Raw genomic sequence first — 24069 nt, forward strand, 5'->3', positions numbered from 1 at the left:
TTTTTTTCAGGCGATCTCAGAAGGTTAGTGTGTTATATTTTGTTAAATAAAGAATCAGCAGTTTTCTTTGCTGTTGTGGGTTTTTAGTTGTAAAATGTGGCTGAGGGGCATCATTATCTTCCTTATCTATCCACTGGACTTTTACAGTATAAGATTAAAAGAAAAACGAGCTGTATAGGTTGACATCCTATAGCACATGACTTTTTAACCTTTCTTTCTCCCCAGATGTAAAATGTTTTGCATTGAGGAGATGCCTTGAAACCCAGAGTTGAAAGAATTCTCTTTGTAATCAGTGACCTCTGTTTTTAAGTGGGAAATATGGAAAGAGATTCTGCCCAAATCCCCCCAAACACATAGAAAATGTGGTTATCATGTGAATAAAAACCACAAATCCCATAGCACTGAATGCTGATTCTTTAACTTGATTTTACAGAGAAAACTAATGTTTAAGACTTAAAGAAATGAAGGGCGTTAGAGGTAAAAACTGATCATATCTACCTCCAGTAAAGACTGCAGGCAGAGGATTCAGTTCACAGTAATATTTGATGACTGAACTGATTTCCCAGCCAGACTCAGTTGGCGTATTATCTGTGGTTTTCAGAAACCTTCAACTCTCACTACTGAGCCCTCCCTAGACTCTGACTTGAGTTCTGATGACTTGTCCCTGTGTAACGTTTTCTCTCATACTTTCTTCCATATTCTAACTCTGTTTTATTTCATTTTCCAACTCTATGTAAATGTGGATCAGGAGATGAAACTCTTTCAGACACTTGAAAGAAATATCGCTACATAATTTCACGTCACTTCAATCCATTTATTATTGTGTCTTCCAAAATATGGTTTGTCGTACTTGTTTGGGTTCAGCAGAATGTTTTCTGCAGCGAATGTTCTGGTTCCAGCGGTCGTGTGTTTTGGCACACAGGGGGACCTCTTGGTGGTGAGAGGAGAGAGGCAGAGTCTTTTCCCCGAGATCTCTCCCCGCCTGGACTTGGCAGACCCTCAACGCCATGGCCCTTTCACATGGAGGATAGACGGCCGGATGTGTGTTCAGAATAATCACCAGAAATATCTCAGCCAGTCTCTCTCCAGCCTTGTCAGTCCTTTGCTGTGGAGAGCATGACCACACCTGAGATAAATGGTCCCTTGAAGGCAGATCCGTTGGCTCTTGGAAGAGGTCATTACATCCAGTCAGTGCATTCTAATTGGAAGGAAATAAACTTGTGCAGAGAAGTAGATGGCGTATTAGAAAAAAGTCACTTACCTTAAAAAAAGGTGAGGAAAGATTTTCCATATGGAAGGGAATTTTGTCTACTTTCTGTGGATCTTAGCATTCAGTTCTGACTTTCCAAAATATAACATGGCTTCTGCAAAATTAACGTAGCCATAATAATCATAAATAAAGCCTAATGCTTATGGTGTGTCAGATACAAGCAACGTACATACATTAACTCCTTTAGTCTTCACAACTGTATGAAGTAGATACTATTGTTTATATTTTTATCAATGAGGCCACTGAGCATCAGAGAAACTAAGTAACTTGTTAAAGGTCACACAGCTAGTGAGAGATGGAGTCAGGATTTAAACCCAGCAGTTTTTCCGTGGGGTCCTTGCTATGGTGAACTAAGTAACTTCCCAATAGACACACAGCTAGGCAGAAGCTGAGCAGAAATTTATCCCTGGTAGGTGACCCCAGAGTATGTGCATTTCATCATTATGCTATAACAGTTTTTGACATTTCCTATTGGAGTTCAAATAATGATTTGCATTCATGCTGTAAACTAGTAAGCTCAAGCTTTGATGTGCTACAGAATCAACTTGAAGACTCACTGAAACTCGGATGTTGGACCCATCCATAGCATTTACCCTGAGTTAGAAGGTGGTGTGAGCTAACTCTGCATTCTAATAAGCTTCTAGATGCTGCCGGTCTGGGGACCACAGTTTGAGAACCACTGCTTTCAACCTTTGTAATCAGAGTAAACTGGGAGGAATGAGCTGATGACTTAAGTAGGAGCCAGATCACACAAGGCCTTCTTTTTTAAAAAATATTTTTTAGTTGTAGTAGAGTCAATACCTTTATTTGTTTGTTTATTTATTTATTTTTATGTGGTATGGGCCTCACATGTGCTGGGCGAGTGCTCTACTGCCGAGCCACAACCCCAGCCCAAGGCCTTCTGAATTCCACAGTTTGGGCTCTGCCTTATCCACAGGCCAAGGGGAAGCCGGCAGAGTCTTCAGTGAGGAGGTGACGGTGTAACAGAAGTGTAGCTTACAGGGAGCTCTGGGGATTGTTGTGTGTGGAGAGCAGACTGGAGGAGGCTGAGGCTGTGACTGGAGGCAGAGGGGGAGAAGTCAACAGGAATTAGAGAAAGGAGGTGAGGAATCTCTAGAGGGTGTGGCGGCAGAACACCTTAATCTCACACACCAGTACTGCATGTGCTTCCCTGTGTGGCTGCACCAAAGTAAACGCCCACCAAAAGAGTGGTGCTAATGGCACTGATAACACGACCAGCAGCTGGCCTCATTCTGCGCTCACCATGTCGGCCTCTGATTGTTCCAGGTTCTTCATATTTACTAGTTTATTTCATCCCCACAGCGGCCTGATAAAGTATGCACTAGTGGAATCCTGTTTTGCATTTGGGGAAATAGAGGCTTGTAAGGGTTAACTTGCCTGCCCAAGGCATTCTCCTAGTGAATGAAAGAACTAGAATTTAAGTCCAGGAATTTGTATCCTTAATAATTTTACTTTATATTCAAGTGAACTCTTAGTGTTCCCAGACTACTAAGATTTCTTCTGACTGAGGAGAAATTTTAAATTGAGGTATAATTTTTAATTGAGGTATAATTTTTATCTCAATTTAAAATGCAGAGAGTAATGCTGAACTTCAGGGTCTCGATGTGGACTCTCTGGACACTGAACACATCCCGGGGAACAAAGCACTGGGGGTGTGCCACCACACTTACAGAGCTTGTGGTCAGACTAACCCACACCTGCGCTCCCCTGCCACAGTGAAAGGGTCCTCACTGACTGGGAACAATGACCAGGAACAATTTGTTCCAGAAGAAGAGGTCACACAGGAGAAAAGATATCCCAGAAGACACTAAAGAAAAAAATTTGTGGCACAGGAATAAATTCAGCATAAAATAAATATAAATAAAAGTGTTTTTTTTTAAAGAAGCACATTTAGGAAAAAATCTTTGTATACATGGGAGTAGAAATACATATTTAAATAAACGTAAACATAAAATGCCTGAAGCATAAAGAAAAAGAATGAAATCAACGATATTAAATCTCTGCCTTAAAACTTTACCTGGATAATCAAAGACCTTAAAGACCCATGTCCCTCACTGGCAGAAGCAGTCTGGAATACAAAACTAAACAAAGGATCAGGGTCCACGACACACAAAGAATCTCTACTCATCAATAAGCAAATCATCCAATTTCAAAAATTGAACAAAAAGTCATGAACAGGCATTTTACAGAAGAAAAAACAGGACTGCTAATAAATATATTTCAAAAACACTCATCATGAAAAACCTGGAAAATATTCTTTGAGGTTACAAAGAGATACCATTTAAACTCCTCAGCCAGGAGAAATCTTAGTAGTCTGGGAACACCAAGAATTCACTTGACTATAAAGCAAAATTATTAAGGGTACAAGTTCCTGGACTTAAATTCTTTCAGGGTGAGGTAAAGAGGAACCTGGCAAGGACTCTTCCGAACGAAGAGTCGCAATCTGGCATTTGTTTTCTGGACGTGGCAGATGTTGGAAGCTGGGTGGTGGCTCCCAGGGTGCTTTTGTGGATTTGGGGATTCCTTAGAACATTTAGTGCACACCATGTCTCTTCCGGTTGCCTGCTGAGCTGAGTCTAGATGTTCTCATTAGTCAGGGTCCTGCTGCATAATCCACATCTGGACCACAGGAAGTAGTTATGAATCCTTGCTTCCCTAAACTGAGGTCCAGAGTGAAAATACAAACTTTTGTCATTGCTCTGACACCAACTAGGGATCGATTGATGGTCTTCCTTAGAATCCCTCAGACCACAGGAGACACATGGAAACGAGATTCTCATCAAGTCCCTTTCACTTACGGTGTTCAAATTCACATTCTTGGCTTAACAGTCTGTCTCTTACATCCTCTGGAGGTACGAGATGGGCAGCTGCTGTTGCCTAGGTAGCTTCACCTAGCATCGTTCCCAAGGGTGCATGGACACTTAACACCTATTTCATTTTATTGCTAAATCCCTGTTATTACATGAAAATGGCACTCAATTTTATTATCTGGTTATATGATGAAGTATTTGGGAGGCAGCCTGTGTTTTTGTGAAAATTAGCTCCTTATTCATCCAATCAGATTGCACTGTCCATGCACTTTCCTGGTTTTCATTGGTAAATATTACTCATGACTTTCTTTAAAAATAAATTGTATTTTGCCAGTACCATCATTTGGATCATGAGTTTCATGGGTTACTAGCTTCCTTTAGTTGGTCTAAATTAGATATTTTGAGTTGACTTTGAATTCCTACTGCCTTCCTGAGTTCCTGGCATGTATAAAGGCTGAATAATGAATGAATAGGTGGGTAGGTAAATGGACAGTAGCCTCGAATTTTAGAATTTCAGAAATAAATATCTTACCTGGCACAGTGGCTCAGACCTGTAATCGAAGCAGCTTGGGAGGCTGAGGCAGGAGGATTGAAAGTTCCAAAGATCAAAGTCAGCCTCAGCATTTAGCAAGGCTCTAATCAACTTGTGAGACCCTGTTTTAAAATAAAAAGTAAAAAGGGCTGGGGATGTGGCTCAGTGATTAGGTGCCCTGGGTTCAATCCTGAGCGTCAAAACAAACAAGCAAGCAAACAGAAAAAGCTTTCTAAAAAGCTGATTTATCAATTTTATTTAATTCTTAATCTTTCTACATTTGCAGAATTCATATTTGTTAGATAGGGAGTTGGTGGTGTCCTGCGCAAGCAGATTCACTGTGATTTCTGTGAGAAAAAGACTATCAAGAAGGCTCCTAAGGACCCGCCCATGGGCTCCTTGCTTATCGAGCAGTCCTTGGCCTACATTTGCTCTGGGAAATCTTGTTGTGATTTTTGTACGTTTGGTATCCTGTAAGCCTCTTGTGTTTGGTTTTCCAACTCATTCTTCATGCTTGGGAAATTTTCTGATATTATCTTATTGAAGAGATTGTGCATTCCTTTGGTTTGAAACTCTGTGCCTTCCTCTATCCCAATAATGCTTAGATTTGGTCTTTGGATGCTGCCCCATAATTCTTGGATGCTCTATTCATGGTTTCTTATTATCTTCACCGTGTGATCAAGTTTATTTTCCAGATTGTATACTTTGTCTTCATTATCTGACTTCTTTCTTCCAAGTGATCTAGTCTGTTGGTTATGCCTTTTTTTTTTTTAACTTTTGTTTGTACCTTTATTTGTCTATTTTCTTTTTCTTTTTTTTATTATTAGTTGTTCAAAACATTACAAAGCTCTTGGCATATCATATTTCATACATTTGATTCAAGCGGATTATGAACTCTATTGAGTTTTTTTATTTGATTTATTGTATCCTTCATTTCAAGGATTTCTGACTTTTTTTTTCAGAGTCTCTCTCTCTCTCTCTCTCAGTAATCTTTTGTTTCCTGTATTTGCTCTCTTATCTCATTGTTGTAGTGAACAATTTTTGCCTGAATTTGCTCATTTAGACATTCTTTAATTCACAGATCACTTTAATTATGAACCTTCTGAACTCCTTCTCTGACACTTATCAACTTCTCTGTCCATGGGTTCTGTTATTATATTGTCCTGGTTTGTTTGTGGCACGTTCCTCCCTTGTGTCTATGTGCCTTCCTGTCTTGCAGTGTGGACCTGAGATATTACAGTTTCTTCCCTATATTCTTGTAGTACCCGTGTAGATTGTCTATACCTCACCTTGATGCTGGGCTTCCAGACTCTGCTGGTGTCCCTCAATGTGTGTTATTGCATCCTGGACCTGGGTCCTGAGCAAGTTGGTGTGGACAGATCTGAGACAGGCCTGGACTCCTGCAGTAGTCTGCTGGTCGGAAGGGGTGATCCTGTGCCTGAGGCTAGGCTGTGGCAGGTGTCTGTCCCACAGGTGGAAGGGTGAACTGGGCCTACTGTGAGCCTGGATAGGGCGCGCCCCGCTGTGGGCAGTCTGGGCTGGGTCTCTGCTCCTGTGGTAGTCTGCTGGTCGCAAGATAAAAATTTTTTAAAAGAGGCTAGAGATGTAATGGCCCTGGGTTGATCTTCAGTACTGCAATAATAATAATAATAATAATAATAATAATAATAACTATTATTATTATTATTTTACATATATACTTATATTTTGTGTATATAAATAATGTATATACATGGTATGTATATAAATAACATAGGAAACATACTATTTTATATAATTTACATATTTTTTTTTTTTGTGTGTGTGTGTATGTGTGTGTGGTGCTAGTGCTAGAACCCAGGACCTCCCATGTGTTAGTCAAGTAGTCTACTGCCGCTGAGCTACATATCCAGGCCTACTAATATATTCTATTTAACCCATTATACACAGAATGTTATTTCAACATGAAACAATACAAAATGTCACTAATGAAACACCAGAAACAACCCAACTGTGTGGCATGCCTGCAACACTATCATGTCTTAAACAGTGGAATGATTCAAGTCCTACCAAAATAATGAGTTGTCTTTAACAGAAAAACTCATTATATTGCTTCAGGGTTTAAATTAAAATTTAAAAAATTATTAAAATTAAATATAATTGAAATTCTTCCATCCCGCTGGTCACATTTCAGGTCGTCAGTAGCCACACTAGGCTACTGATTTGGTATGAGTTTGAACAACTCATAAGCCAAACTCTTTGTAAATCAGAGTGTTTTAGATGGAAAAGCAGTGATTCCCTCCACCCCCCAGTGTTCCCCCATATGTCAACCACAGTTTTGGTATTTTTCATTTAAAAATAAATTGGAACAATGGACTGAGGAATAATGAATAAATTCATTTTAAACAGAAGGTAAATTTATCATCTTGTCAGATTTTCCTAATTTTAAGTTTAGAACCATAACAAAATTAGAGCTATTTTTAAAAAGTGGAATGATTTCCTGCCTGTAGTATATAACCAAAGTGACCAAAGGAAACAAAATATTTTACATGTATACTTATATGTAAAATATAAGTATATGCTGTGTCCTGTTCATGTTGAGCTCTCTCTGTTTTCTCTACCACCCTAGAACCTTTGTAGTGAGGAACTTGCTGGATCAGTAGAACTTTTAAAAATTATTACTGTGGTCAAGCTCCAAGATTCCTGTAAAGTCATTTTTTTAAGAAACATTGAAAGAGACTCTTCAGTTTTACTTTGAGCACTCAAATAGTTCTGCATTTCTCATACAATGTCGTTTGTCTGCTGAGATTGAACATATTGTTTCTGTTGGCATTTTATGGACTGCATTTTCACTGCCTACGCTCACGTTGTTGGAACATTTGCAAGCAGAGCCCACTAACTGCTATTGGCCTGTTTCTTTGTGCGGCATGATTTCTTCTATCCACCTGCTCACAGCAGGTTGTCTTCAGGCCCCAAGAGTAGCTAAACACTTTGGAAAATATCTGGAGATCTTGCTAAGGCCTAACAATTTCTGCATTTGTCTGATGTGGAGCTATTCACTGTATACATTTGAAGACTTTTTTCTTTTTCTTTCTCATATTCTTGCTTAAATGTTTTCAAGAAAAGATAATTTTATTATAAATAACGGTACAGAGCTGAGTGCAGCTCTATGCATTCTATATTGAATAGGTCATTGATATTCAACTAAGTGGAACTAATTTTCCATGTTCAAGCAGACAAATTTGGAATAGTGTCACAGGAATCTCATGCTATTAACTGCAGAATACCAGATTAAATGGATGACTTGTGAATTGATTGGAGTATTAAAAAGATTATATAACATGATAACTTAAAATACTTAGTGGGCTAGGTAATGTAGAATATAACCAAGCACGTGAGTATGATGGAGAAGATGGCACAGGTCTGCAGAATGTGTAGACTCTGGGATGTATTTACAAATGCTTGTCCAAACAGAATCTGAATTGATTTATGAAATTTAACCTTCGGTTTCTGTTTTGGAGGAAAATTAATTGTTAATTTTTATATCCACTTAGAGTTTAAAATAAGTTATTTTCTTTTCAGTAGTTTAGATTAAAATGAAATATTTCCACAATGTTTAAAGGTAAACTTTAGTTTCAATCCTAGTAAGGATGCTAAACTTTAGTTTCAATCCTAGTAAGGATACTATATTTTTGAAGGGGGTACCAGGGATTGAATCAAGGGTGCTCTACCACTGAGCTACTTCCTCAGCCCTTTCTATTTTTTATTTTGAGACAGGATCTTGCCAAGTTACAGAGGCTGGCCAGGAACTTGGAATTATCCTGCCTCAGCCTCCTCAGTAGCTCGGATTACAGGTGTACACCACCCATTCCTGGCTAAAATAATAATGATTATTATTAGTAGTAAGTATTTATTATTATTATTGCTGTGGGCTGAACCCAGGGCCTTGAAGATGCTAGGCATGAACTATACCTCCAACCCTGAAAATTAATATTTTAATTAGAAAACTAAATGAAGGGACTTACCTTTCTGCCTAAACTTTGCCAATCCACAAACACGCTCACACGTGCATGCACGTGCATGCGTGCGCGCACGTACACACACAAAGTGAATTTGGAATAAGTGTTTTCCATGTTTTAAAGATGTGTCTTCCCACACCCACCACCTCTTAGAAGTAATTAGCTATTATTTTGTACTATATGTATGTGATTACTGTAGAGTCATCAAATGTAACATGAAACCATCTATTTAGGTTGTGTAGGATATATAAATATATAACTTAGAATAAGTAGAGGTTAGTATTTTTTTCTAAAGAAGGAGGAAATGAAAGAGTAATTATTAACCATCTCCTTTTTACAGTCCTGAAAACATCAATTACAGTTACACATCTTAGAAAGAAGCTCGCCAGAAGAGCAGAAATGACCCTTTTCATTCTGCTTAAAAAATGTAATCACAATCTAACAGCTGAGATGTATGTACAGCTGTAGTTTAAAATATTAATTTTGAGGCAGGCCTACCTGCCTTCAGACTGTGGTCCTCTGAGCTTAACCGTCACCTTGGTCTTTCCTGGCACATATTTAACAATTGGGAATTGCTTGTAAAATGTAACAGAGCGGGCAGATGTCCTTCTGGAAGCCCACCCCCCCGACACGCACCCACTTTTTTCTCCTCTGCTGTTAACTAGAAAATTATATTTTAGTGGCTGCTAGAGGAAGAGGATTTTGAATAGAATGAACATTGATTGTAGTAAACATGGAAAATAATACGAGCAGCTGCACTGGGGACTGGTAAGACAAATCCCGTGTCATGGCCTTTGACGAATATTATCAATTTGGGAATCGGTAGGGGAGGAAGAAAGCGATCCTTTTCTCCCTTTTACTGCTCAGTAACATTACTTTTAAAAGTTAAATTTCCTCTGATTTTATTATTGAAGACACTTTTTTGAGCATTTGATTTGTTTTGTGACTGTTTTGACTTTGTTGAGTAAGTTGCTTATATTGTATGAATTTCATTCTAACAAATGTTGAAACCATTTTTTTCTAAAATTTTCTTTTCTTTAGAGAAATAAAAAGCATGTTTTGTAAATGTTGGAGCAGACTATCAAAATAAGAAAAGAAGGAAATTTTTATCTGGCTATGAAGTGCCATTTAAAATAGAAAAAGGGGTAGAATATTTGGAGAAAATATTTTAACAAGGGTGGAATCTGTTTTAATAAGGTGGAATAGAAGTCTTAATTTGGACTAATACTTTTGCTCTTGGCTTATCAAGTGGTCAGTTCATGTTTGTTTTGGCATGCATCCAACTCATTTTTGTACATATTGAGTACTTGGTTTTTTTGTGGATTCTAAAAGCTAATTGTCTTAATCCTTTAGTGTGGGAAAAGTAAATGTTCCTTTTAGAAATGTTCCTTTTAGCAAGAGAATTAAATTCCCTTTTCTAGTTAAGTTTCATTCCCTCTCTTCCTTAGTTCCATTTGCCAAGATATGTCAGATTTTGGTACCTCCCTGTCTTCCTTCTCTGCAAGTAGTAGTCATAAGGTAAAAAACAAGACTGTGGTCGTTCTGTTTGTAATTGTGGCCTGTCTTGAATGGAGCCAAGTTAGGTGGAACTTACTGGTACTTTATCTATGGATACACACTCAATGATAAAACTTTTGTTTTTCACATGACAATCTAAATTTTAAAATCTATTTTCGTATTAATTATTGTGAACTACTAATGTTTGCCTGGGAATGAATCCAGCCCTCCTAGGGCAAGGAAAAGCCACGTTGGCATTGTCTTGGTGTGACTCGGGCAGCCTTCTGGGCATTGCAGATAAAGCCGGAGCAAGTGACACAGGAAACCTGTAAGCACAGAAAGAAAGCAATCTTAGTAAGACCCCGGAGGCTGGAGGAAGACCACTGGATAGGATAATGCATAGAAAGTGAGACGAGGGCCCAGAGGCAGACCTCTCTGCATAGCCAACACCGAGCCGAGACCAGTGAGGAGAAGGAGAGAACCTTGCCAACGTCTGGTAGATGAAAGGTAGAAAGAATGTGCGAAGGAGAGCAGGGGAGGATGGGCGAGGACCCGGCCGTGAGCTAGGGCCCTTGTGAGCCAGAGTTAGGGTCCTACTCGTTGCCATTATGAAGCTTTTAGAGGGTTGTGCATAGGAGATGGAGAGGATGATAGGATGTGACTCCAGATCACTGCTGAGGAGGACGGGCAGCTAGCTGGGCCTGATGGTGGAGACAGAGATCATCCATTTGTCTGGTGCAGGCCTTGGTGGGAGGCCCCAGGGGCTTAGACCAGAAGACAGCAGCCAGCCCACACCACCTGCTTCTGTGGACTCGTGAGTTGAGTTGAGTGGTTATTACATTTTTAAGTGGTTGGGACAGGGAATAATGTTTCATGGCTTATAAAAAGTTATGTGAGATTCAACACTCAGATGGTAGCAGTGGAAATTCAACAAAACACAGTTTTGTTGGAGCAGAGCCATGCCGGTTCCTTTGCATGGGTCTGGGCGCTCTTGCAGCAGTTGCTGTGAGTAGAGGTGGAGTGCAGGGTGTGCCCTGCTCACAGCCATGCAGGGCCTGGCGCAGGTGAAGCTACTGTGATCCTTTGAGCTCGACCAAGATGAAAATTTTGCTGAACAAGAAGAACCACCCTCAACCACTGTTACCAAACACTGAATGGCTTTGAAATCGCTTATGCTGCAGTTTAACGAATTCAACCTACACTGCAAGACGAAACTACTTAGTGTAAAACTTGTACTGTGGCAAAGTCGTTTTGACAACAACTAGCGCTTGAATCACAACAATAGCAAGCTGCTTTGAAAAATCCTTTAATGTCTTTATTTTAGTCGACAGGTACTAATTGTTCTTACCTGCGAGATACGGTGTGACATTTCAGCACATGTCTCCATTGTATAGCAATCAACTCAGGATATTTAGGTTATCCATTGTCGCAGACACTCATCATTTCTGTTTGAGAAGCTCAAAAATGATAAGTGTCAGGCTTCTTTTTACACTTCCTGGGTTGTCAAAACATTTAATACAAGAAGCTAATTACAGTTTCAGCAGCATTTTTCCAAACCTCAATGCAAGGGCAAAGGGGATTTCTGTATTTTAATCCATTTAGCTGAACAGTTGAGGAGCTTCTGCTTGCCCTTCCTTGGAAGTGATTAAACTGCGGTGTAAGATAAGCTGAACGGCACAGATCAGGGAAAATGTCTAACAGTTCTGTAAATGCCTGCCACGCAGTGGATCTGCTCTGGTGGAATCATGTGCTTGTGGATTGAAGTCAGGCTTTGGCAGTCCCTCTGTGTGGGAAAAGACGTTGTCAAAGATAAAATACATAGACCCCACTGCAGATCAGCAGTTATAGGCAAACATTTGCATTTGATTTTGATGATAAGGAACATCAAGCCCTATACTGGACAAACCTTTGTCCTGAAAATAAAAGAATTCCATTGTCCTTATTAGTGAACCAGTATTACAGAAAGTTGTGCTCAGCTACATTTTGAATTTTATATTTAAAAAGTTATGGAAATTTGTTTTCTCACATTATAAGTAGCCACATAATATCCACAAATTGTGCATCTGGGCTCATAGAACCTAAAATGTTTACTGTATGGCCCATTGCAGAAAAAGTTTCCTGACCGCTAAATTACATCAAGATGGTAGCAGTGGAGATAGGAAGGGAACTGATGTGACATGTATTTTTGGTGGAGGGCAGAGAAGATTGGCAATGGATTTGCCAATTAGATACTGGGTAAGAGACTGGGTGAGAAGGAAGTTAAAGAATGGAGTGTGAGGCTGGGTGTGGTGATGCACACCTGTAATCCCAGCTGCCTAGGAGGCTGAGGCAAGAGGGTCACAAGTTTGAGGCCAGCCTCAAAAACTTAGGGAGTCATTGTCTCAAAGTTAAAAAAAAGAAAAAGAAAGGGCTGGGGATGTGGCTCAGTGGTTAAGTGCCCTTGGATTCAATGCCCAGTTACCACCCACCTAAAATATGGACTGTGCCCTGTGGCTCTTCTTTCTGACCTAGGCTGCCAAGGACAGAAAATTTAACCACTACTGGGGAAAGTCTGTGGCTGGTAGTAATGGGGTGCTGTCACAGGGTATTTCCTCACTACCCTGAACCTCAGCAATGTGGTGGCAGGCATGTTCATTAGTCACCTGTCCACAGTCCAGACCGTTGTGCACTAGCCCTTTCCCTGATTTCTTAGCAGCTACACCTGTACTTCTCCCCAGCCAAATGTCTGTTAGATGATCAAAGGATATATAACTTATTTTTATTTTTCATAGTATGTAAAAACTAAAGAATTTTGGTGAAGATTGCTCTTAGGTTTTTATTTCTACAGCTTTGATGGGGTATTGCTGGCATTGAGGAGAAAGTGTAAGAATTGATCCTTGACCTTCAAAACCTCTCCATCTAGGGCTGGGGTATAGCTCAGTTGGTAGAGCACTTGCCTCACACATGTGAGGCACTGGGTTCCATTCTCAGCACCACATAAAAATGAAATGAAGATATTTTGTCCATCTACTATAAAAAACATTTTTAAAAAACACTCTCCATCTAATTGACGATCAAGTGTAAGGCACTGTGTAGATACTGCATCCACACAGGCAGAGCAGGGGTGTGAGTCCTGTGCAGCACCAGTGCAGGCAGGTTGCTCTGACCTTCCTGTGTGCTAGGTCCCTCGTCTGTAAAACAAAACGGAGGTCATCTTTGGGTTCAGGTGCTCTTCAAGCCCCAACCATCAGAGTTGCTTACCTCTCAGGTTTCCAGCGGCTTTGCTTGGTCTCTGACTCCTCTCTGTCCCCACTCTTCAATCTTGCCATCACCCCAGCTCTTAAGGATAAGAACTTTATCAACAATGAGCTGCCCTGGACAAGACAGACCTGGCTGTTGGCTCGGGCTGAGGCTCAGTGGTAGAGCACTTGCCTAGCATGTGTGAGGCCCTGGGTTCCATCCTCAGGACCACATAAAAAAATTAACAAGTAAAATAAACTTTTTAAAAAGAGAGAGAGAGCGCGACCTGGCTGTGTGTGTCCTTGGCTGTTTTCTTTCTTGTCATTTCCATTCTTCAGCCAACCCTCTCTCTGCCCACACTGAGCTCCTCAACTTTCCTTAAATATACTGTACTTGTTTTTAATCTGAAATTGGCATAAAATCCATTAGCACAAAAGTTTCTCTGTTACTTCCTGTTTTAGAATACCTGCTCATTTCAGAAAAATTATTTTTATTGCCAAAAATGTATGTATTTATCACCCAAAAATGTTATATTTAAGAATGTAGACTTTACAGAATAGCTAAATCAAGCTAAGATATATATTACCTCACATACTGATTTTTTTTTGTTTGTTTTGGTCAGAACATTTAAAATTTTTCTTGCTATCTTCAGTAGTATAATATATTGTCACCAACTGTATCTACTGTGTCTACCATGTTGTAAAAGGGACCTCTTGAGCTAACTGAAATTTTATATCCTTTGACCACTAACTCTCTACCTCTGGTAACCAACCTCTATTTTCTACTACTATTTCTTTATTTTCGTTCAGCACTTGAACCCTGGGGGTACTTAACCAATGAGCCACATCACCACCCCTTTTAATTTTCATTGTTAGCGTTTTTTACCAAGTTTCTTAGGGCTTTCCTAAGTTGCTGAGGCTGGCTTTGAATTTGCGATCCTCTTGCCTCAGTCTCCTGAGCCGCTGAGGTTATGGGTGTGTACCACACATCTGGGTTTTTTCCTGGCTTAGACCCAGGGCCTCTCCCACACTAGGCAGCACTTTACCAAACCAGCCACATCACACTCTCTTCTATGAGTTCAGTTGTTTTAGATTTCACATGGAAATGAGATCCTCAGTATTTATCTTATTTCACTTAACATACTGTCTTCCAACATCAACTTTATTGTTACAAAGGACAAGTGATTTTCTTATTTTTTAAGACAAAATAGTATTCCATCATGTATATTACAGAATTTTTTTATTCATCCATTGGTGATCTTGACTGTTATGAATAATGCTTAAGTGAACCATGAGAGAACAAATATCTCTTCAACATACTGATTTCAATTCCTTTGAATATAAAACCAGTAGTAGGGTTGCTGGATCATAAGGTAGTCCTATTTTTAATTTCTCAAGAAACTCTATTCTGTGTTCTGAATGATTGTATTCTGTTCATTTTTTGAATACCAGCTCTGATATTTATCCACAAATCTTCTTTAACTTTTCAGGCATTTGGTTGGTCTTTTACCCCACAGTGCCTTGTACATCTTGTACAGTGGGTTCCTCATGCTGAATTATACTTATTTAAAGTTGTGCTGTCTTTCCTTAGTCTCCTAGAAGGCTAGCCAGCAGCGCTGCACATGGTGGGCCATGGGTTGACGGCAGTGAGAATGAGGACTAAGGAAGAAGCCCAGTATCAGACCTAGGCTTCCACTCAGGCCTTCACTGAACCTCTCACTGAACACTAAGGAAATAATTTACTTTATTCTATTCTGTGTTCTTTTTGTCTCTTTTTGCCTTTATTCACTTATCCATGTTCATTTAAAAGGAAAAACAGGTAAATGAAAAAGAAAAAGATCAACTAAATTTCCCAGAAATAAATTGTTTTATGTACATTTTTTATTCTAGAATTTTCTATAATATATGGAGTTTCTTTATGAGACTTATTCTAACAAACTGTTTAGTTCTTTCTTTTTGCACTTTGAAATATACTACAGGTTTAGCATCTCTAATTTGAAAACTCAAAACCTTTTTGAGTGCTGTTTTGGGGATTAGGAGTGTTCAACCAGTATACTCTATGCAAATATTCCAAAGTCCAAAAAAAGCAAAAACCAAAAACCCCCAACTCAGAAACATTTCTGGTCTCAGGCATTTGGATAAGGGATAGTCTTACCTGTGTGAACATGTTTTGCATCTTTAAAATTTTCGGATGTCTTTGTGGATATACCGTAATTTATGTCATGACTCCTTTTACTAGTCCTTGAGATTACCCGACATTTTTCAGTTCTATGAACTACAGGGTGATACCATATTTTTAGACTTATTTTTGTGCCTGTCCATAATTTTTTTTCCTTAGTATTAATTCTTAGAAGTGAACTAAAAGGGCCCAAGTGATAGCATGGATATTGAATACCCTGTTCTGTAGGACGCTGCCTTCTCTGCCAGCTGAGGATGTTTTATCAAATCACTTGCAATATTTGCAAGTGGGGGAAACATTTTGCATTTAACCATTTTCCTCCTCCTTTCTCCAGCCTCCCCCTGTCAAGGAGCAGCAGGCTCAGCTGAACTCTGGAGGGTCCCTCGAGGTCCCGTTGCTCTAGTGAACTCAGAGCTTAATGTTAGTAAACTTGCACTTTTGGAAAAGGAGCTTAATTAAGATACATTTGTAATAGTTCATGGCATGCAGTTCAGCGAAGGCCACTAAGTCTCTCCGGGACTTCTGGGAACTTTTAAATCATAGTAGCTCATCAGCTGGCAGTCTGAAAGGGCGGGCAAACAGCTCAGTGAGCATCTCCAATGAGCATCACCACAGAGGAGCCAATCAGCTGGACGTTGCTGGGGCCACTGTGAGCCAATCATCAGCCGGCAGCTGGGAGAACTGCTTCTTTTGAAGCTCCTGGGCCATCTCTGATTAGTACAGAAAAAGGAAAAATTTGAGGAACGAGTTAGGATTAAATAGAGCACTTTTCCCAAGAGAACAATCTGAAAAGTCTGATTTACTTTCAGTAAACTATTTAGTCAGCCATTTTTAGCAATATTTTGACTTTTAACAAGTTTAAACAAGAAAGATACATGTAAATAGTAATGTATTTGCTTTGATTATATTTGACTTTAGATAAATGTATAGTGTAAAGGTGAAATCTGTTTTTTCATTTTTCTCTGGACAGAAATGAATTACATTGTTTTCATGATTGGGTTTAAACAAATGCTAATTTATTTTAATAACTTTATTGAGATACAGTTCACGTGCCATGTAATTCTACCCACTTAAAATTACAATTCAGTGGGGTCTGGTCTGTTCAGAATACATAGTTGTCACCCCCAGTGTTATTAGAACATTTTCACATCCCAAAACAAACCCCATGACAATTAGCAGTTACCCGTCTCCTCCCAACACTCCTCCCTGGGGCAACCACTAATCCACTTTCTATTCTAGACATTTTGACTAGATGGAGCCATGCATGTTCCTTGGTGACTCCCGCTGTTTTTGCATGTGCTGTATTTCATTCCTTTTTATTATTTAGTAACATAACACTGTTCCACTGTGTGGACGTCTACTGTGCTGTGTTTCTTCATCATCAGTTGATGGACATGCCGATATTTGTCTGTCGTGAACACTCATGTCCAAGGTTCTGGGTGGGCACACATTCATTTTATACTTTGTTTTTTTTTTAAAGTGTCTTTCTCGAGAAGCTGGTGGAAACATGAGCATTCAGTTTCTTGGCACAGTGGTAAGTACAGAAGAAGAATTATTTGTGTATTCTCTTAATTTAGAGACAAAAGTAGTACTTGGCTAGTTTCAGCCCATGAGTTTCAACCTGGCTTCATTGTGGGTTTAGTTTGCTGGTAAAGTAAGATGTTTGTACAAGAAGCACATGCCTTAATGTGTTAGAGCAATTTCCATGATAGAATTTTCATAGACACTTCTTATGAGAACATATTTTTTAAAAAATTAACTTGTTGAGTATTTTAAGTACTTTTCTCTATTAAAAACTTTCTCTGTGTTTATATAATAAAAATAAGAGTGTATTACATAAAGTTGCTTTTGAAAACAGTGAGCTTGACCTTTATCCCCTTCAGTTTTCTTTAACTTTCTCTATAAGGTCCTTTTAAATCTAACTTTCTAATGAAATTTAATGATAATCCTACTTTTATTAATTTTTGTCTAAATCCTATTGTTTTAGATAATGTTATAAAATAATTATAAGCATCATTTAAATATAGCTATATTTAACATTATGATGGGTATCCTACTTTTATTAATTTTTGTCTAAATCCTATTGTTTTAGATAATGTTATAAAATAGTTATAAGCATCATTTAAATAAAGCTATATTTAACATTATGATGGATAGATGTGACATTTTATTTATCCATGAATCTCAACTGTTAGGTGTAGGCTACTATACTTTTTTTTCCTTTACAAATGGTATCATGATGAGCACCTTAATGTATTTTACGTCTTTGATGTTTTGAATTATTTTCAAATAAGTATAAGATATTTTAAAAATATATGATACATTTCTTTATGATGGAATGTGATGATCATTATTATCCAAAGTATAGGTATGAAGACACAAGTTGGTGTGAATATACTATATATACAACCAGAGATATGAAAAATTGTGCTCTCTCTATATAATAAGAATTGTAATGCATTCTGCTGTCATATATAAATGAAAATAATAGATGAAAAAATATTTGATACATTTCTTCCTAAACATAATCAAAGCCATGAATATTTTTATGGTTCATTATACATTTTTTAGTTATTTTATATCTTTTTAGAACCCTACCCATTATATATTAGAATACTACTTTGCACTCTCTCACTGGTTTTATAGTTTTCTAAATTGTTTTTCAGCTAAAAAGAGGTTTGCTTGATTAAGTATTACTATTTTCACATATAATTTATAATTATTAGTAGTAGCATTAAAAATTTCAGAATATTTTTTAGAAAAGCACATTATTGTTTTAATTTTCACTTCTGTATTTATTGCTACTATCTTTGAATATTTTTCACATATCCATTTACTAAGTATTATTTATAATATGAGAAATGTCTACTCATGTCCTTTGGGTACATTGTTCAGGATATATATTCACATAGCAAGTTTCTGGTAGCTGGATGAGTTTATTGAGAATATCAGAGAGGCCTGTGGCTTGAATAAAAAATGCAATGATTTTGCACCCAGTGAGATGGGAAGGATATTATAATATATATTCACAGAGCACTTCATCATTTATATATGCACAAAGATGTATGTGAAGTTTATATATACAAAGTATATGGATATTCAGGCTCTAGCTCATTGATTGTAACCTAAATTTAGGTATTGAACCTAAGGCTTATGGTTATTCTTATAAAATAATGCATACTTATTTGTAAACAAAAACTTTATTATTGAGATGTATTTCATGAGAAACTATATTAGATTTGAATCCAATGGGGGAGTGTGAGTGTGTGTAGAAGGAGAAATCGATATTGATTGATTTTAAGGAATTGCTTTGCTCAGTTGTGGATGGATGGCAAGTCCTGGCCTTCAGGGTAGGCCATTCAGATGGAGATAGTGGAAGTGTGCAGTTCAATCCCCCCAAAGGCCATCTTCTGACTGATTGCTCCTTGTTGGTCAATTGTTTTCCATGAAGACTCTCAAATTATTGGCTGAAGCCCACCCACATTATAGAGGATGATCCACTTTACTCCAGGTTCACTGATTTAAATGTGCATCTCATCCAGAAAATACCCTCACAGATGCATCTGAAATGACATTTTATCAAATACCTGGGTACTGTGGTCTCACTAAGTGGACACATACATTTAACCATCACAGAAGTGAGTATCCCATCCCTTAGAGGTGTTTAGTTGTTTACAGTGGCTCTTTATTCAGAGATAGAATCACGCAGTGCCCCTGATCCACTGCTGAAGTAGTAGGACAGTGATTCTGTATAAATGAAGATTTCTTGGCCTCTTGCTCCTCTTCAGACTTGGCTGGCTCCTTCCTCAGGGGCTCTGCACTCACCCTTCTTCTGTCGTGACTGTTAGGAACATCTGCCGACTCGTCTGCTGTTTTCTTGCTGTTCTGTGCCAAGGATTGAGGCCAGAGCATCAACTGCTAGGCAGGGGCTGTACCACTCAGCTGCTAGGCAGGGCTCTACCATGAGCTCCAGCACCAGCCCTTTTCATTTTATTTTGAGACAGGTCCTCACTAAGATGCTCAGACTGCCTCAGACTTGGATCCTCCGGCCTCAGCCTCCTGAGTAGCTGGGATGACAGGTTTGCTTCACTACACCTGGTCTCAAATTCATAATCTTAATCACCCTTTCTGACTTTTATTTTCCCCCTTCCTGCTTTCTTCTTTTTCTTTAGCAACTATCACTGTTTGACAGAGTATACATGCATTTTTTGATGCATTGATTGTCTGTCTTCCCTTGCATGTAGCAAGCTCCGTGAGCATAGGCTTTTTGTCATTTGGTGCAGTGCTCTGAACAGGACCTTGTAGGTATTGGTTCAGTGAATGAGTGCCGTTGACTTTTATATAATAAAAATAAGAGTGTATTACATAAAGTTGCTTTTGTGGGATCTAAGTATCAGACTTTTAAAAGAAAAATGAGAAAAATAATATAGAAAAAAATGTGTTAAAAGTAAGTGTGTAGGGGGCTGGGGTGGTGACTCAGCGATAGAGTGCTCGCCTTGCATGTGCGGGAACCTGGGTTCGAACCTCAGCACCACATAAAAATAAATAAGTGAAATAAAGCTATTGTGTCCAACTACAACTAAAAAATATCTTTAAGAAAAGTAAGTGTGGGGGGGCTGGGGATATAGCTGAGTTGGTAGAGTGCCTGCCTCGTGTGCACAAGGCCCTGGGTTTAATCCCCAGCACCACACACACACACAGTAAGTGTGGGGTGTTTGGGACCTTAGAGTTGAGCTAATCTGTCTTCCTCAGATAAGGAAAGTTGGCATCAGAAGAGACGGTGGGACTCACCCAAGGGCGGTCAGAGCAAAGGAGGGTGCCCAGAGTCCTCCCCTCAGTCCAGCCCTCATTCCATCAGTCCATCAGCAGATGCCCTTTCATTTTATTCCCTTTCACTCACATTAGGCACCCAAACAGACTAGAGAAAGAAAGAATTAAACACACACACACACACACACACACACACACACACACACACACCCCTCTAATAAATTGCCAACGAATATCAACTGAAAAAATGAAAATGAAAATGAGAGTTTCATATGGCTGATGTTCCCTTCCCCCCCTAGAAAGTAAGAGATTGTTTGCTGGGGTGTCCAGAGGCTCTGGGTCCACTCTACACAGAGAAGGAATCCAGTCCTGACACAATTCTTCAGCACAGCGGTTTGGAGGCCCAGGTAGTTTGCTGCATTGAATTTCCCCCTGTGTATTATTAGCACTAGTGGGTAAGTACGGAAGAGGAGAAACGGTGTGCAGTTCATGGACTGTCAGAACAGATGGAGATTGGCTGACGCTGTCACGTGCTGCTTCAGTGGAAGGTGTCCAAAGCAGACATAGCAGCAAGGACACAGGTTAAGAGCGGTAGTCACGTGGTAGAGGTGAGGCCCCAAGTATGCACCGTCTTTGTGAGAATCCTTGTAGAATTTTCTATTAAAGTTGGGGTTTTTGAGTATTAATAATAATAGCCTTCAATGTTCAAAAAAGTTTAAATTTAAACTAAGAAAAATACTTCTTTGTATCACTAAAGTTTCAGAAGTGATATTAGCATTTCAACTGAGGGAAAGTAGAGACAAGGATAATTAATTTCATTCAATTTCTACTCAGAATTTTTAAAAAATGTGTTTTTTTATGTCCTGTAAATCTCATGACTTTTTAAAAACTTGGTTTTATTAGATGACGTTACATATTTCAAAATACTATAAATATGTTTCACATAATTGTACAAGTACATTTAAAAGAACATTTTATAAGCTGAGCACAGTGACACATGCCTGTAATACCAGCAATTACTGAAGCTGGGGCAGGAGGATGACAAGTTTGAGGCCAGCTTCAGCCACTGAGGGAAACTCTATCTCAAAATAAAACATAAGAAATGGCAGATGATGTGGCTCAGTAGTTGGACACCCCAGGGTTCAATTCTCACTGCCTCCCCAAATAATCATGACAAATAAATAAAAGTTTATAATACATTTGTAAGCTTTAAAGAATAATGATAAATTCCCATGTACCCACTATAGAATTTATTTTTAGAAATTACTATGACTTTTGAAGATTTCTGGTGTCACTCTCTGCCATGGGAAATTTCTTCCTGATTTTGTATTTATCATTCTTTCTTTTCTTTATAATTTTCCCACATATTTGCTTTCAAACCTGACACACACAGGGTTATATTCTCTAATCTCCCATGACTTGGTTTCTCTGTTGGGCCTTGTTTGTGAGACCCGTTGTAGGCAGCTGGAATTCATTTGTACCCACAGCCAAGCAGACTGTTCTTGTGTTGATAAGCTGAGCAGTTTCCAGCTTTTTGCCATAATTCTTAGTGCTGCCATGAGCATTTCTGAACATGGGTACCGTGTCCTACAGGCACACGTGGGGTGAAACTGCATAGTTATATGGATTTAGTCCATTTGTATGTTGTTAGGATTTTTAATAAGGCAGAAAGAATCAGGTTGGGGAGCATATGACAAGTTCTGACTCTGAGTTACAGATAGAAGCAACTGTCAAGAACTGCGAGCAGTCTGTGATTTCCCTTACTTGTAAGATGCCAGATTGATCTGCTACAATTTCACGGAGAATGCTGGAAAACATGAGACTCCAGGGTCAGAAGTAAAGGACAGTTGATTAGGACAGAAACAGTGGCCAGAGGTTCATTTTTGCTCCATTGCCCTGAAGCTGCATTCCCCTGGGGTGATGCAGGGAGAGAGGGAGATGTTGCCTGCACTCACTAGGGTCTGCACCGGAGGAGAGGAAGCCGAGCTGCTGCGAAGCCGAATCTTTTATAATGGGCACTCCTCATACCTTCCCTTTGTTCCAGTCTACAAACATCCCACAGAGCAAGGAACAATTGATGTTTTACTCTTAAGAAGTGGAAAAACGTGAGAGACCCATGGAGACTTGTCTCCTTATAGTGATGAGTGTCACTTCCTGGTCAGAGATGCCCCAAAGCCAAATGGGAGCGGTCAAGGCCCCTGTTGTGTTCCCATTGGAAGCTGTAGCACGGATGCAACTCTGTTGTCCTGGTCTGTGGGTGAAGAGTGGGGCTGAGTATTACCACCCCCAGCCTTCAGATGCTGAAGTTAACCTTAATAATAAAGGAACATAAAGGCCCATCTTCTATTTATAAAACCTCATGTCCACTTTAATAGATTTCAGATGCATGTAAGGGGTATAGATTTGAGATTCAATAAGTGTATTCTGTTGACCATAAAGCCTTTGCTCAGAACTTTCAATCCAAACCTGAGGTCTCCTTTCTATCATGCTGTTTGAAGTATAGTTAAAATTTAACTTTAGTGTCTATCAACCTCATCACACTCCTACTCCTAAATTATAGTTTGTAGGAGTGTGTGTGTGTACACACATACACTGTATATATACTTATATAGTGTATGTATGTGTGTGTGTGTGTGTGTGTGTGTGTGTGTGTGTAGTTTGTAGGAGCTGTCTGGGGCTGCTGCCACACATTATCACCTACCAGAAGGCTGGAAACAGCAGCAGTGTCTTCTCTCACGACTCTGGAGGCAGACTTCTAAAGCCCAAGTGTGGGCAGGTTGATGCTCCTGAAAGGCTTCAGGGAGAGTCTGTTTCATCCTCTCCTCTCTCCTGGCTTGTGTAGTTGCTGGCAGTCCTTGGTGTTCCTTGGCTTCTAGCTGTGTCCTTCCAGTCTCCTCTTGTATTGTCACATGGTCTTCCCATGTCTCTGTGTGTTCATTTGTGTGACTCCAGGGACACCAGTTACCAGATGGGGCTCACCCTCATCTAGCAAAGCCTCATCCTGACCATGCACATTTCCAAAGGCTGTTTCCAAGTAAGACCACACTCATGAGGTTCTGGGGGACATGATTTTTTTTTAGATGGCACTGCCTAAACCATATACACTTTATGTAGACCTGAAAGCTTTTTTGATATATATGAAAAGAGAAAATTTATCTAGAAATACATGTTAGCAGTGGTCCTTCTTAAGTGTATGCTTTACTGAGACCTCACTTGAGGTCTGCCATTTATTTCCCAAGTATTTTCATTCCTGTTATCTCACACGTAACTGAAGTCACCTTCCCAGCTCAGATGTGCCAGAACATCAACAATGGGTGTGCATTCTTAAGTGTGCAGAAAAAGAAAAATGTAAGCATGATATCCAGCACCACCATTAAAACCAAAACACTATCATTATGATATATATCATTATGATATATCATTATTATAATAGCAACAATAATTAATAACAATGATAATATAAGAAAGTTAAGTAACTATTCTGTTCTAATAACTGATAGAATCCGGATGCAAAACCAGCTTTTTTGGCTTTGAAGTCCACCAAAGTTCCTTAAGAGTGAGTTGCTCCACTGCCTTCTCCAGAAGGCTGCCAAGCACAGTTGTTCACGTAAGTCATCTCAGGCTGCTGTGACGAATGCGTGGACCAGGGTCGCTGAAACAACAGACATTCATTTCTCATGATTCTGGCAAGTTCAAGAATAACGAGCCGCATGTTCAGTGGCTGGGGAGGCCTCTCTTCCTGGCTTGTGGGTGGCTTTCTAGCTATGTCTTCAC

The 24069-nt window shown here is 39.2% G+C and overlaps 1 protein-coding gene across 6 annotated transcripts in view; it reads left to right on the plus strand.

Annotated features, from left to right (window-relative positions):
- Positions 1-24069, plus strand: part of Pcca (propionyl-CoA carboxylase subunit alpha) — a 345878-nt gene that overhangs the window by 266383 nt on the left and 55426 nt on the right. For 4 of the 6 annotated variants that reach the window (XM_078016287.1, XM_078016290.1, XM_078016289.1 and 1 more), the window contains one exon: positions 17006-17059. The exons of 1 other annotated variant lie outside the window; for it this stretch is intronic. In XM_078016287.1, the coding sequence (XP_077872413.1) occupies positions 17006-17059 (54 nt within the window). Of the gene's footprint in view, positions 1-17005; positions 17060-19529; positions 19939-24069 lie in introns of those variants that run through there. One more of the 6 variants, XM_078016291.1, reaches the window with a different exon arrangement.

The sequence above is a fragment of the Ictidomys tridecemlineatus genome, chromosome 6 (assembly GCF_052094955.1).
Source record: "Ictidomys tridecemlineatus isolate mIctTri1 chromosome 6, mIctTri1.hap1, whole genome shotgun sequence".
In the NCBI taxonomy this organism is placed as follows: domain Eukaryota; kingdom Metazoa; phylum Chordata; class Mammalia; order Rodentia; family Sciuridae; genus Ictidomys; species Ictidomys tridecemlineatus.